General features: G+C 42.4%; 2 protein-coding genes across 6 annotated transcripts in view; one reads left to right on the top strand and one right to left on the bottom strand.

Annotated features, from left to right (window-relative positions):
• Positions 1-11,618, bottom strand: part of LNX2 (ligand of numb-protein X 2) — a 65,760-nt gene extending 54,142 nt beyond the window's left edge. For 2 of the 5 annotated variants that reach the window (XM_074330059.2, XM_019736473.3), the window contains exons 1-2: positions 11,340-11,618; positions 321-383 (exon numbers count right to left, since the gene is read on the bottom strand). The gene's annotated coding sequence lies outside the window, so the exon portion shown is untranslated. The remainder of the gene's footprint in view (positions 1-320; positions 384-11,339) is intronic. The other 3 variants (XM_074330057.2, XM_019736472.3, XM_019736474.3) reach the window with 2 other exon arrangements.
• A 524-nt stretch (positions 11,619-12,142) lies between these two features.
• Positions 12,143-14,516, top strand: LOC109449835 (RNA polymerase I and III subunit D). The gene is made up of 2 exons (XM_019736476.3): positions 12,143-12,992; positions 13,942-14,516. Exons 1-2 carry the CDS (start codon positions 12,967-12,969, stop codon positions 14,315-14,317), a joined length of 402 nt encoding a protein of 133 aa, XP_019592035.2. The 5' UTR covers positions 12,143-12,966; the 3' UTR covers positions 14,318-14,516.
• The last annotated feature ends 1,545 nt before the right edge of the window (positions 14,517-16,061 follow it).

Genomic DNA, 16,061 nt, shown 5'->3' with positions numbered 1-16,061 from the left:
GTTTTCCTGGGGAAGACAAACTAATAGCTGAAAGGAAACCTGGGGACCAGCTGTGGATTTAATCATCAGTATAACAGACTTGAGATCTGACCACACCATCTTATTTGCTTCCTAGCGCTGCTCATTAGACTTTTCATTAATTTGCTTACCTGTTTATTATCTCTCCTCCTGCACCGCAGCTTGTAAACACCCTAAGAACAGGGGTCCGTCTCGTCTAGTTCATTGCTGCTATATTCTCACTATCTAGAACAGTGCCCAGCACGGTGTAGGGAATCAATAAACATCCAGTGGGGAAAAAAGATACATAATCACGTACTTACCTATCTCAGGTCCTGCACAATCACAAATATGCTGAAATTTGTTCACCTGAGACTATGCTTCACCTGTAATTTATAATAATAATTATTAAATTTTGCCTTGCCACAAGACTCTCTATGCTTAAATTCTACCATTTAAATATCATATTTGTAGCTAACTATAGTAATTGTAATGAAACTGGAAACTGACTAGATTCAACTTCTGAGAACAAGAACTTTTGTAACTCAGTTCAATATCCCAAATATCTAGACTGATACACAGTACAGAGTAGTCAAATATTTGTTGAGTAAATGAACGATGTTAAAAGAATTACAACTGATGGGATTATTAGTAATTTTTATTTATTTTTGCATAGTTTAGGCCTTCGTAAATCTTCTATATTTAGCATGTATTACTTCTATAATTTAAAAAAAAACAATGTTATATATAAAAAAGAAACTACATGTACCCTTATGTTCTCAAGTACTGGGTAATATATACAATAAAGTAAATCAAATAGATGTGTTACTTGCTTCTCAGGAGTTATCAAATAGAGAAATATTATCTAAAATACAGATATTAAGTACTTTAAAATTGAATTAAATATGTTATTTTTAAGAACATTAAGCTTTATCTTCCAGAAAGATAGCCTTCCATAAATCCTAGTATATACTTACAGAATAATTTGTTTTATTATTAACAGAACAATTTTCTTTTCAAAAGTTTCAAGAAACCAAAAGAGCAATTCTTTATGAAGACATAAAGAATACTGTATCATGAATAAACATTTAAAGAACTACTTAATGGTCCATTTTGCTTTCTTCCAGCACCAAGTTTGATTTACTGCCTCTGGCAAACCCAAACTATAAAGGAAATTCAGTCGTACTTAGAAAGTCTAAAATCAGACTGACCAATTTCATAACATGCAAACCTTTTATAAGAAAAAAAGTTAATAAATATACATTAGTTGAAAGTTGACTTATTTCAATTAAATTGATGTTTACAGGTACTCAGACTTTATCATCTTTCTAGATCCAGCAAAATGGATTCATTAAAAAAATATCAGACCTTTCTGCAAATAGCTGTACCATTAAAAAAAATCCAGACTAAAGGAACAAAATCCTGAAAAATTTTTCAATGTTATTTATTACATACTGTCTAAGGTAGAAAAATCATTCAAATGTACTGATAAAGGTACTCTATATACCTGGAAAAAGAATAGATCAGAGAGCCAGAAAAATTATATCTATTTTTAACAAACTCTGAAATTAGTCTATTGAAGTAGCAATTAATGTATCCCATCTAAAATGAAAGCCCAAAGCCTAAAATAAGAGAAATTAATGAGGTTAATAAATATTTCATATGAGATCTAATTGCTATGGATACTTCTGAAATCTCACTAAATGGCCCTGGCCATGTCTTAATAGGCATGCTCGGCAACTCTGACCGCGCGGTTTATACTTAGTATAGACGCACAGGATGAATCATACGCACTCTGATACCTGGCTTCTTCCCCAATCGCTTTGCTTTTTAGCTTCCGCTACCCCTAGACTATTGATTGTTTCCATAGTGGTGTCTCTCAACTATAAGAAACAAAAAGGACAGAAAAACTCACATGATGATATACTATTAAGCACCATTTGAGAACTGTGTCCTAGACGAATAACTATCATCAATCCCTCCAAATTAGAATGATTCCACATACTTCAGACTTTTCCCTCTTCTTTCCTTAAGGTCTCAAAAAAATGTTCAAACTATTTTGTTTGTACCCTTATCTTACACCATATTCAAAAACTGACCCAAAATGGATTAAAGATCTAAAACATAGGACTTGAAATTACAAAACTCTTAGAAGAAAATATAGGGGAGAAGCTTCACGACAGTGGATTTGGGAAAGACTTCTTGGATATGACACCAAAAGCATAGGCAACAAAAGTAAAAATAGACAAATAGGACTATATCAAACTTAAAAACTTCTGCACATCAAAAGGACACAATCAACAAAGTGCAAAGGCAACCTACAGAACGGGAGAAACATTAGCAAAAATATATCTGATAAGGAGTTCATATACAGAATACATAAAGAACTCCTACAAATCAACAACAAAAATCAAATAACCCAATTTCAAAACAGGTCAATGACTTAAAAAGACATTCTCCAAAGATGATACACAAATGGCCAACAAGCACAAGAAGATGCTCAACATCACCAATCATCAGAGAAATGCAAATCAAAACCACAATGTGATATCACCTCACACCTGTTAGGATGGCCACTGTAAAAAGAAAAAAAAAACCAAAAAACAAAAAAACCAAAACCAAAACAAAACAGAAAGTAACAAGCATTAGTGAGGATGTGGAGAAACTGGAACCCTTGTGTAACATTGGTGAGATTATGAAATAATGTAGCTGCTGTGGAAAACACTGCAGGGGTTCTCAAGAAATTAAAAATAGGACACCATTATGATACAGCAATCCCCCTTCTGACTTTCGATTATAGTCAAAAGAATTTATAGCAGGGTCCCAAAGAGATTTGCACACCCATGTTCACTGCAGCACTATTTGCAAGAGCCAAGAGGTAGAAACAACCCAAACATCCATCAAGGGATGAATGGATAAACAAAATGTGGTATAGACATACAACGAAATATTATTCAGCCTTAAAAAGGATGTCACATGCTACAACATGGATGAACCTTGAGGCCATTACACAAAGTGAAATAAGGCAGTCATAAAAGACAAACACTGTATGATTTCACTTGCATGAGGCATCCAAAGTAATCAAATCCATAAAAACAGAAAGTAGAATGGTGGTTGCCAGGGGCTGCGGGAAGAGGGAAACGAAGAGCTGTTGATTAGCAGGTGTAGAGTTTCAGGTTTGCAGGAAGAAAACGTTGTGGAGATCGGTTGCACAACAATGTGAATGTACTTAACAGCACTGAACTGTACACTTGAGAATGGTTAAGATGGTACATTTTATGTTTTTATCACAATAAAAAAACGGAAGCAAGGTAAAATATTTTTGTTAATTATTATTTTGGTAACATTCCTTTTATTTTAACAACTGAAAATTTAGCATCTGCAATTGACATACACTGTAAAATGTAACCAGATTTCAAATATAAAAAATGTCAAATATCTTATTAATAATTTTATATCGATTGGATGTTCATACATTTTTAATATATTGCTCTAACTAAAATATAACATTAAGTTACAAAAATATTTTGATATGCTTCAAGAACAATAACTTGAGGGGAATGTAGGGTCCATGGAGCTTTGTTGTATAAGGTTTAAGACTGGTGCGTCTTTATAGGCTGATGTGAAAAGCCAGTAGGGAGAAGGGGGTTGAATACAGAAGGAAGTTAGTTAACTGAAGCTTCTCCTGAAAGAGACTCCGCAGGGTGAGATGAAGGGCAGCTGTGGAAAAGGTAGCCTTCGGCAGATCTGAGCCGGATGTAGGGAAGTTGAGGAGGGAGGCACAGAAATCGGAGAACTCCAAGCAGACCATGAGGAAGTGCCCTAATCCTCAGTAGATGCAGACGTGAGGGTCGGATACAAGGGTCTGTACGTGATGAAGGTTTGGAAGAATCCATGAGCGAGGAACAAAACCCATGTGAGGACCAATGAGACCTATGTGACCTGGCCCCGTCTGCCTCCCTGACCTCTCCCACCATCTTCTCACCTCCCTCAGAGTGCCATCCACCTCTGCCAGCTTCCTCTGAGGGCTCACCTGTGTGGCACCTACTCAGCCAGGTATCTGTTCAAAGACGACTCCCTCTGGGAAGGCTTCAGTGCCACCCCGCTCCACAGAGACTAGGTTCGTTCCCCTCCTCGTACCCCCAGACAACACCCTATGCCAGCGCTGTCCAACAGAAACAGCATGTGAGCCACGCATGTCATTTTAAATGTCCTAGGAGCCAAATGCAAAAAAATAAAAGGAAACTAGTGAATGATTTTTCATATTTTATTTAACCCAATATATCCGGAATGTTTTCATTTCAACATTATAATCAACATAAAATTATTAATGAGATATTTTACCTTTTGGGGGTCCTAAGTCTTCAAACTCTGGCGTGTACTTTACACGCTAGGGCATCTGGGTGAGGACTAGCCACACTGCCGTGGCCAGCCACATGCGCGAGTGCCTGTACCGGACACAGCCCCACACTTTCTTCAAAGCACTACCGTATTTTCTAACTATAATGGGTGCTATTATTTGATGAATGTCCATCTCCGCTAGATTGTAAGCGCTAGGAGGAAACTCCAGTATTCTTAGCTTAGGGCCAGAGCACTCAGTAGATGCCAAATAAACATTTACTAGTTGATTGAGAGAAGGTGGGGGGAGGGTTGTTGGAGAGAATTACCTGCATTAAGGGCCAGCCTTTTTTTTTTTTTTTTTTTTTTTTTTTTTTTGGGGGGAGGGGAATAGGACTTTATTGGGGAACAGTGTGTACTTCCAGGACTTTTTTTCCAAGTCAAGTGGTTGTCCTTTCAGTCTTAGTTGTGGAGGGCACAGCTCAGCTCCAGGTCCAGTTGCCGTTATTAGTTGCAGGGGGCGCAGCCCACAGTCCTTTGCGGGACTCGAGGAGTTGAACCGGCAACCTTGTGTTTGAGAGCCCACTGGCCCATGTGGGAATCGAACCAGCAGCCTTCGGCATTAGAAGCACGGAGCTCCAACCACCTGAGCCACCAGGCCTAGGGCTGGCCTTTTAATGGTATTACTAAAGCAACTTAGGGAGAGAAGCAGAGCTCATGAAGATGTTTTCTGGCAGGCACAGCACAAAAACAAGTTCAGGAGAGGCAAAGGTGCCAGCGAAAGTGCTTAGCAATGGACCCCAAACTGGCCAGGGAAGACCTAAAGGCCAATAAATGTTAATCCGACAGGGAACGGGAGGTAGGATGGAATAAAAGGATTGGTAAAATGTCTTTGTTAAGAGGAAGGACATTGAAATATACAGTGTAGGTTTGAGGAAGCTGGAAGGACAGGAGGCTGTGGTCAGAGAACAGATATACTCGCATAAATTTAAGATTTCTATTGTGGAAAAAGCAGGGGCATGTTAAATTATAGTGAAAGTGAAGGTCACTGGAGTGGAGGAGCTAAATACTACAGTGTTTGCCTGAAAATAAGACCTAGCTGGACAATCAGCTCTAAAGTGTCTTTTGGAGCAAAAGTTAATATAATAAATTATATTATATTAATTATATTACATTACATTATATTATATTATACCCAGTCTTATACAATAGTAAAATAAGACTGGGTCTTATATTAATTTTTGCTCCAAAAGACGCATCCGAGCTGATTGTCTGGCGAGGTCTTATTTTTCAGGGAAACACGATAGAAGTCAAGGGTACTAGTCACCCTGTTGCAAATGATTAACTCCTTGACTGAATGTCTTTTTAAGATTTTAAGTTCCACAAAGACAATCTTTTGTGTTCCACATAGCCCAATGTGGATCACATCACAAATGCTTAGGACTCGGTGAATGTAAGAAAGTTGAAAATCAAAGTTCAAACATTAAAATCATGTAAAAAAGTGGAAATGGTCACAGCAAAATAATGAAGCAAGATGTAAGTGAAGGACTCCAATTGATTTGTTCAATGATTATTCATGCAGTTTCACTAACAGTATTAAGAATGCTGATAAAGGGTTAATCTTTAAGATTGGTAGCCAAAATCCCAGTGGGGGGATAGTGGAGGTAAGGAAGGAGTGGAAATATTTTCCAGACTTTACTTTTATCCATGAAACAAAGTAATGGCCAACAGAGCGTTTGGAAGCTTTATTACAGCCAAATTTCCCTTATTTTACATAAGATATAGGTTCTCATAACTTGGTTATAAACATTTTTACAATGGCCTCTATTACATACTTTGGGACAATTTTTTATTTAAAAGAACTCGAAGATTACCCTTTTAATTAAGAAAAAAATGAAAACCTCATGTTTTACATATGAAAGTGGTATGCTTTTAAGTGGACACATGGTTGTTTAGAATATATATATATAAGCACATATACCAGGTGTGCCAAAAAAGTGTACACAAGTGGACACTTTGGTCAGCGTTGCTCAAGCAGTGGTTCGCCGTAATCAGAAATGTCTGGACACTGATGGTAACCACTTTGAGCACCTCTTGTAATTGCTGAAGTCAAATGTGACTTGTATTCATCTTGTGTTATTGGTATATATTGAGTATTACAATTTTAATACAGTTTTCCTTTCTTAAAATGTGTATACATTTTTTGGCACCCTCTGTATATACTATATATACTATAGTATACTTGCATATATATTGTATATAGTTATACTTTTACTTATCCGTAGCCTATTTTCTGCATTTGTTTCTATTTCTAATTTCTCATACCCAATCCAATTTTGAGAAAAAAGTCTCTCCCCCCCCATAATTTCTCCACTGAGGGATTCTGATTGTCAGAAACAATAGCCCTAATCTCGAGCCTGAGAAGATAAAGATGTAAAGTAAGCTTAAACCTTCTCTGCCCAGAACACTACTCTGCTTCTATCTTTCAGCTTTTCTTATCAAGACTTCAGAGACTGCGCTGGAGTGGGCTAATAACCAAGAGGGGACAAAGTTACAACACGGCTGTTGTCAGTTAACTGCACAAAGCACTATCCTACCCAAGTCTGTCCCACCCTACCACACCCCACAGCTATCACAGTAAAATGTGAAAAAGGAAGGAATCATGCAAGTAATTACAGCAGCTGGCACTGAAATCACTGACTCATAATAGCCATACATTCTGCCCCAGCTCCCGTAGCTTCCTATAAGTTAAGTCCATTAATCACGTTCTGCTTCCTTGCTGGCTCAATTCGGTCCTGTCTTCTTTGTTCCAAAGATCTGGAGAAGTCTGTGGGCCAACACAGATCAAAGCCAATGGATCCAATGAATTCAAGCACACATCTATTAATATTTATAGTTCTAAGTACTTGGAGGTTCTTCAGTGAGCAAAACAGATATGACCCCTGCTCTTACGAAGCATACATTCTAAAGTACAGAACCTATAATACGTTGAAAAGTCTCTTTAAAAGCATACTAACTAGATGACAATTATCATAATGAGCACTTGCTTTTTAAAAAATTCCTCTTAATAACTTCTCATTATACTAACACACAAAATAGCCATTTCCCTAATTCCAACCAACCAAAAACTTACATAACGACAGATTTTTTCTACTGTTTTGTACTTTCTGAGGGAAAGAGATATATGCGAGGAAAGCTAAAAGGGATTTATTTATTTGGTAAAAATCCCAGATCCCACAGCAACGTCATTTTAGGCCTGGCCAAGTCTTCTACAACGACCTGTAATTCTACATGCAAGATGTACATGTGTGTCTTTTAACACATGCGTATATACACATACATATCTTACACACAGAACTATACACATATATCCATGTGTATATATACATATATTTTATATTTTTAACCAACCAACACTGCTTCCTAAGTAGAGTGGGATCTATGAAATGAGACCTTTGTTTCTTCTAGAAACCTTGTTGGATTCTGATATAGGAAGGTGGACCTGGAGCGAACTTTAGCCCCTTAAGCAGGGAAAAGTTAAATGGCTCTGCATAATAAAATTTAAAAAGATTTGGGTTCAGGGCAGGGGGAGTGGGGTCAATCAGAAAGGAGAGGAAGAAGAGACGGAGACGGGCACAGAACCAGCCAGGTTATATGAGCCTGGACTTCCCCTGTGACGGTGGCCAAAATGCATTTTAAAGATAGAGATGCCCAATATTCAGCATCAACATTCCTGGCACTGCTGCCGCATAAACCTCTCCTCTGCCTCCCGTTCTCCAAATGTTCCGTGAAGTTTACCACACACACAAAAGCGCTAGGTGAACTGTTCTCTTTTCTAGTCCTTCCCTAGCTCCTGTTGGACACATCTGGCCAACAACTTCATCAAAGACATCTCAACCACCCATTACGACCTCACTGGGTTGGTCCAACACTAATTCTCTTCCCTTCCCCACTCCTACCAGCAATTGTTTTTAACTGCTCCTTCTCGTATCTTCTAACATTCCATGAGCTCATTAATGTCGTCATCACTAAAGGGAACAACTAATATTTATTGAGCACTTGTAACGTGCTCTGTACTCTGCCAAGGGTATTATGTGCCTGCTTTCGTTTGATCCTCAAACCCTACTAGACAGATACTGTGATCATTTTCTAAACATTAGGAAGCCAAAGCTCCAGTCAGGGTAGCAATTCTAAGGGTAAGTGATGGAATTCGACCCCTGATCTGACTCCACAGCAAGCTTAACTAGCACACACCGATGCCTCCAGTCAAAAACCTGGAATCATTTGTCTCTCATTAATCATATCTAGTCACTTACCTAGTCCGACCAATTATACTCCTAAATGCCACATCATTTCTACTTCCACTGCCTTCACACAGAATAACAACTCGCATCTACCAAGTCCTTACTATGTGCCAGACACTATTCTAAGCAAAAACATGTTTTTCTAAGTTTTATTCCCCAAGCCCTATGTAATGAAGAACCTAAGGAAAAAAGAGGTTACATAGTGAGTGACAGAACCAGATTCAAACTCAGATAAGGTGAACTGAGAAGCCTGAACACTTAACCCTTACAGTATAACAGCTCCTACTTTGTCTCCCTACCTCCCACCTGGACCCCCACCATCCTCCAGCCTGCTGCAGGTATCTTTCTGGAACACAAATGTTATCGTGCCATTCTCCTGATTAAAACAAGCTCAGTATCACTGGCTGAATAAAGTCCAATTTTCTTAATTTGGCATTACAAAATCCTTCATGCTTCTGGTTAAGTCAGTTCAATAAATATTTGAGTGTCTACTGTAAGCAAGGCAAAGTGCTAGGTAAGTGCTCTGAAATGAATAACACAGCCCTTGCCTATGATTCCAACGCCAGACACTGTACTTCAGCCAGAGTAACTATAATCTCATAATGCAACACCCTCCATGCCAGTCCCCCACATTCTGCCAGAATGCACCACCTGGCAAAATCCCACACCAATTTGAGGCGTCGGTGCTTGTGTGAGGCCTTTTCTAACACACTCCAAGCAGACATGCTCCCTCTCTTAAGTTGCCACCCCACTTTGTTCAAATTACTTTCAAGTAGCCGTAGCCAGAGGAACAGAGGTATGGATGGATCAGCTTCCAGTGGGACTGTGACAACTCAGGGGAAGAGCTGACTGCTGCCAGAAATGCCTGGCACGCAGTCGGCTCTCTACCATTTGCTGAATGAATTAAGAATGAAAAATGTCTAACCTGATGAGAAAAGGAGAGGAACAAGATACAGAATTAGGAATGTTAACACACAGGGGGCCAAATTAAAAGTAGTGTTATTCTACCTTGGTTCCAATTTGCCCTACATTTTACCCTTATGGGAAAACTCACATGTGTAACTTGGACAAACTAAAAAGGCAAAACTTTGTTATTCGTGGCTCAACAAAGCTTTGACAAGCCAAAAAAGATATCAGATCAAACAAAGTCCATTTTCCAAAGAGGTGTGGAGATGGGAATCAAATCTATCAAAGTAAATAAAACTGATCTACTGAGATCCAACTTCATCAGTGCTGTGTCACAATAGACTGTAAGAAAGGAAAAAAAACCTGTCCTGGGATGAAGGCTAATTTACAAATATGAAGTATGATCAAAAGATACAGTGAATATTTAAATTAAGAAAATTTATTACAGTAAAAGACACATTGCCATTAATTCCCCTCAAAATACTACCCCTCACTTCAAACACACTTATCCCATCATTCTTGGCCACTTTCTGGAAGTCCTCTTCCATGAGTATCTTTATTTCATCCTCCATCATGACAACGCTCTGTCACACTTTGCTTCTGGTACACGGCAATTTCTACCAAATAAACACATTACAGTGTGTCCCCATCCACCTTATTCCCCGGATCTGGCACTGTGCGACTCCTGGCTCTTCCCCAAAGTCAAAATGACCCTGAAAGGTAAACGTTTTGAATCAATTCAGGACAATGAGGCAGCCACAACAGCGCAACTAAAGACACTTACGAAAGAGGACTTCCAGAACTGCTTCAGAAAGTAGAAAAACGATGGGATGAGTGTGTTCAAAGCGACAGGGATTGACGGCAATGTGTCTTTTACTAATTTTTTTTTAATTTAAACATTCGCCATATATTTTGATCACACCTGGTAGGTACTACGGCTGAAAGAATGGAAAGTTCTTACAGTGAAGACAGTTCCCATAAACTGGAGCTCACAACTGTCTCTTGCACTGCCACTGCTTTTCACTCAACTTTGTTTCTGGTTCCTGTGATTTAAAAATATCTATACAGAAACATCTATACAGTTAAGCCCGTGTGTGAGTATACTGTAGCTCCTGGCAGGTACAGACGTCTTGATTCATAGCCTTAGATGTAAAACTGAAATCAGAGAAAAACACTACATATAGCCACAAGTCCTTCGCCTAAAACATGACATAAAGCTCCGCAAAGCGAGTGATGTATTTCCTGAATGGTGCTTTGTGTGCAACTGCTTCCAAATCAAGCTCCGTATTTTAAATCCCCATCCCCAAAAAAGTCAAATCTGTCTCCCACCCTCTCTAGCCTAAAGAGAAAGGTGAGATTTACAGGCAACAGTTGGCTGGGATGGAGGGTATGATCTCTTCCCATCCCTTTCTAGGCGAACAAGATGCAATGTAAAGCAGCTACTGATAGTCTCACAACATACACACAGGAAATAAAAACAACTCATCCACATCTCTCCCTTCCTTAAAAAAAAAAGTCAAACGATGCAAAGATCAGCAACACTGCCGCCAGAACCACCAAATGGTAACAGTCGGGGGCCGCCCGCCTCTCCCAGGCGCCTGCCGGGCGGCGAGCACTGGGCGCAGGGCAGCCGGTCCCTTCCTCTCCGGACAAGCGCGGCCAGCCCACCACACCCCGGGTGCACATTCCCCGCAGCCCCAACAAGCGGGGAGGAGAGGCGCAGAGGAAGGCTGCGGCGCCGCTCCCACCGCCTCCCGGGCTCGACGCTGCCCCACACCCCACCGACTCCCGCACCTGAGGCGGCTGCCCGGGACCTGGCGGGAAGGAGCGGAGCGAGGCGGGCCAGGCAAAGTTACTCACTGGGAAAGAGAAGCTGCCCCAGGCGCGCAGCGGCTCCCGGCGCCGCAGCCCAGCGCCACCTCCGCTCTCCGCGGCCCGCTGAGGGAGCCCGGAGCGAGGCGGCCTCGGCTCCGCCGGGAATCGCCGCCGCCGCCGTGGATTTCCTGGCAAGAAGCAAACTCTGGCCAAGACTTCACTTCTCAACCGCCCCTGCTGCCTTCCCGGGGGCGAGCGCCAGGGCCCAGCCGCCCAACCCGACACGCACCTGGACCAATCGGCGGCGGCACAGGGCGGGGAGGGGGCGTGCCAGAGAGCGACTCCGCCTATCCGCGGGCTCAGGGGGCGGGCCTGGCCTGGACCGTCACTCCCGGGTTAGAGTGAACCCACTCCGCCCCGCGCCACCTGCCCTCCCCCACCGGCTCTCTGCTGGGCTAGCCCCCTAACCCCGCGGAAGACAGGCTCCAGAAGTGTCTCTGGGCTCTCCGCTGACAGACGCCAAGAGCGTAGAACAGCCGGGAGAGGCAGTGAACATCTAGGGGAATTGGGGGAGAACAGGTGGCAGGAAAGTAGAAATGTAGGTGTGCTGGGCGAGAGGACAGCTGGGGTAGGGTGGGAGGGACGGGGGTTGACCAGGGTGAGGGGAACTGGGAAGCAAGAAAGGGAGAAAGGGTTATTAGCGAAGAATACCCGTGGGGACGGAGAGGAGAGGTCGAAGGAAGAAGGGGGCGGAGAGCGAGTCTGGGTGGAAAGGTTGCGGAGGCGGGGGCAGGGACAACAAAGGTGAGAGGGAAGTTTCGCAGGTGAGTAGGTGGAAGAAGCCAAAAGGGCAAAGGGAAAAGGAAGTCCAAATCGAGGGAGGACGAACTCTGGGGGTAGAAAAGATCCTAGGAAAGGATGGGAGGGAAAAGTTTCCTTCCAAACTCTCACTCCTCCGGCAAAAGATAGACAAACGTTTGTCGTTTGACCCAGCTGAGATGTGCAAAGATCCCCGATGAGACAAATACCGTCTTAAACCCATCCTATTATGTTGTGAAATTCAAGGTGTATTGATCAACTACAGTTTAAGCTTGTCGTCCCATAAAAGCCCCCGAGGGTTGGGGTCCCCCTTGGGCCTAGCAGCAAGCCAAGAGGTCTAGTTATGGCCCTAAGAAGGGTGATTCGGAGAGGAAGGTAGGCCCCGCCCCCTTCGCCACCACCAGGGTGAGGTAAAATGCCAAGAGCTGAGCTCAGGCGCCCACGGGCCTGTCTGGGCCTCGGGGTGGGGCGGGAGCCCGACCCCACATCTGCCCGCTAGCTCTGCGGGCGGACTTGCTCCAGGAGGGCCAGGTGAGCCGCTCGGGCCTCGCCACAGCCGTCCTCGCACAGGGGGCGGGGTTTGTGGGCGGAGGCTCCGAGCGGAGCCTCCACGCCCCGCCCAGTGGACGGGCCTTGCGGCGCCGCTGTGGCTCCTCCCTCCTCCTTCCGTCCTCGGCTCCTTCCGTCCGTAGTCCCTTCCTTCCTGCTTCACTCGCACGTTTCGCGGTATGGGGCAGAGCCTCTCGTTCGCCAGCACCACCTGAGGATCCCGGAAGCTGCCCCAGCGATGGAAGAGGACCAGGAACTGGAGAGGTAACGGCCGAGGAGGCGGGCGGGCTTGCGGGAGGAGCGGGCCGCGCCCTGCACCGGAGCCGGTAGCCGAGAGGCCCGCGGTAGGCCGGGGCCTCAGCCTCCGCGATCGGGCCTGGCATCGAGGGCCTGACTGGGAGGGCAAGGAACGATAGAAAAGTGGGCGCCTGGGCGGAAGAGTGGGCCCCGATTGGAAAAAGAGGGGAGAAGAGAAGGATGTGTTTGAATTGAGACGCTCAGGACACTAGATACCGAGGAGGGAAGATTAGTGGTGAGACCAGAGTTAAGTCTCCAAACTGCCCATCCCTGGATTAGAACAGCAAGAGTAAATCAAGCGCGTGTAAAATCACGCGTCAGGCCACTGTCCCCGAGTGATGGTATTGGTGTGTTTAGTCAGGCCCAAGTCCCTGTAACTGGCCCAAGTCCCTCCTCTGTGCAGACTGCTAACTAATGAAGCTACTCTGTGCACTGAGTTCTCTTCCTGCTTCCTGCTTGATTGACTCTTCTCAGTCCGTTCTAGTTCCCTTAGCTCCTGCAAAAACGGAAGCTGTAGTTGGGCCTGCACGTGATCAGCTGTAGTCTCTATTTTTATAATCTGTGTTTTTCTACGCCTTTCAACTCCTTTTTCATCCTCTAGCAGTGCCATCCTATTCTAATTCTCTCCTTTCTTTGAATTCTACCAAAAGAACATGTTAGCAAACATTTAAGTTTGTGTTATAAGGAGATTACCCTGTAACCATGTGGACGGTCAAATGGAATAGGAAGAAACTGGAGGCAATAAATTAAATATTTATTGATAGACTATGTGGAGGCAGGAAAATAAGGGGCTAATGCTAATAGTTCTATGTAATTGGAAGTGCATTAGAAGTGTTGCAGTTGTGAAATAGTAAATGAAGCTAGTTACGAAACCATACTCAGTATGATCTCATTTTTATAAAAAATATGTGTGTAGAAAAATATCTGGATTGAAGACCTCAATGGCTGAAGGCGAGAGGAAGACAGCCCTGGAAATGGTCCAGGCAGCTGGAACAGATAGACACTGTGTGACATTTGTATTACACGAGGAGGACCATACCCTAGGAAATTCTCTTCGTTACATGATCATGAAGAACCCGGAAGTGGAATTTTGTGGTTACACTACAACCCATCCTTCAGAGAGTAAAATTAATTTACGCATTCAGACTCGAGGTGCTCTTCCAGCTGTTGAACCATTTCAGAGAGGCCTGAATGAGCTCATGAATGTCTGCCAACATGTGCTTGACAAGTTTGAGGCAAGCATAAAGGAATATAAGGACCAGAAAGCATGCAGAAATGAATCCACATTCTAGTCCCTTGTTCACACTATGCAGGGAATAACGTCTTCTATGATATTCTCTTCGTGAGCTTGTAAAACCCAGAAGTAGAAGTTTGTGATTACAACGTGGTCTGTCCTTCAGAAAGTTTGATTCTAGCTATTAACCCATTTCAGCTGTTGGAATCCCCACAAGAATCTTTGTATTCTTCTAATAAATTCCCTCTTTAAACTGATTTGAGTGGTTTCTGTTCCTTGGTCCTCATGGTTGATTGTTTTAGGGATTTTTATTTTTATTTTTTTAATTTTTAATTGAGTCAGCATTGAAAGTGAGAAAATTGAGAAAGTCAGGGACCTAGACAAGCACTTTTATCAAGGGAAGTAAAAGGTATATTCATTCATGGCTATGGTTGGGGAAAAGGAGAGATGCAATAGAGTATGACTCCAGATAGACTATGGTTTAAAAATAAAGAAGGAAAGAAATGGGGGGAGGCTGGATTTGGTGGATGCCTTTTAGTAATTAATGAGAGAATTCATCCTTTGCTATGATTGGTAGGTGGGATAAGGGTGGGAATACTTTAAACGAATTGTGAGAATTCTGGTTTCACTTGAGAATTTTAGGTAGTATCAGGCTCCATCTTTGTGATATTATTTATAGGCTAGATGCCAGTTTACTGCTCTAATTTCAAGACTAATAAAATACTTAGTTAGAAATGAGCTAAGTAGGTCAAGAAAGTTATATTATAGTGGTAGATAACTAGGATGACTAGATAACATTTTCAGTCCTTAGGTAGCTATCTAAATACAGCCCAGGGTTCATAGGAAGCAGTATTTGAGAGAAACTAAGGACGAGAAGGAAAATTCCACTTGGGGAAAATGATTTTTTTGGGGAAAACTTAAAATACTGAATCTTCACATCTAAGTGAAATTAAGTGAATCACATCTAAGAGCTGTTCTATTTACCTCTTCAACCTTTGTCTCATACTTATCCTGCCCCAAATTGACTCTTAATTCACCCTAAATATCTGTCAAACTTTGAACCTGAGTACCGCATCCCCCAGTGCTCCTATTTGGGCGGGCCTTTGTTTATGCTAGTTCCTCTTTTTGGAGCACTTATTTTCACCAAAGTCTAAGAACTTACATGTTAGACTCGCCCCCCTAGTTTGGGTACTTGTATGTGCTTTCATTAAACTCTGTTTCCTGGTCTTGGACTTACTATGAGATAGTTGGTGTGCTTATGCTGCTGGTCCACTATCCTGACTTGGCAGCACAATGCCTGATAGGTAGCGAGTGGATCATTAGTAAATACCAGATTAACCATGTAGGTAATTATGGCGTGTAGCCTCTTACTCACTCACATCAGACCTCTCCTGCTGGCCTGCCACAAGCCTGCATGTCGTATACTCAGTCAACTTCTTTAGATAAATATATCCTGTATTGACTACCTGGTATATACCAGGCCCTGGGATAGGTATGCTAGTAGATGAGACACAGGTCTTTTTCTCATGAAGCATACATTATAATAAGAGTGAAAAAATTTAAAGTTGTATTTCTGTGGGGGGGGGAAGAAGTAGTCAAGATAGAAAACATGAAAGGGGAATCTGCTTTAGGTATGGAAGTCAGGGATGATCTTCCAGAGATTACAGGAAGAGAAAGAGCTAGTTGTGCAAAAAAGGGGAAAAAAACATTCTGGGGGAATAGTATGTGCAAAGATCCTGAAGCAGAAAACTGGTGGTTTGAGGAATTAAATGAATCCAATGTATTGAGGAATTAAATGGATA

This window comes from Rhinolophus sinicus, chromosome 16 (assembly GCF_057876585.1).
Source record: "Rhinolophus sinicus isolate RSI-liver-muscle chromosome 16, RSI-T2T, whole genome shotgun sequence".
Classification (NCBI taxonomy): Eukaryota; Metazoa; Chordata; class Mammalia; order Chiroptera; family Rhinolophidae; genus Rhinolophus; species Rhinolophus sinicus.
This window is presented reverse-complemented; position numbering and strand designations above follow the sequence as displayed.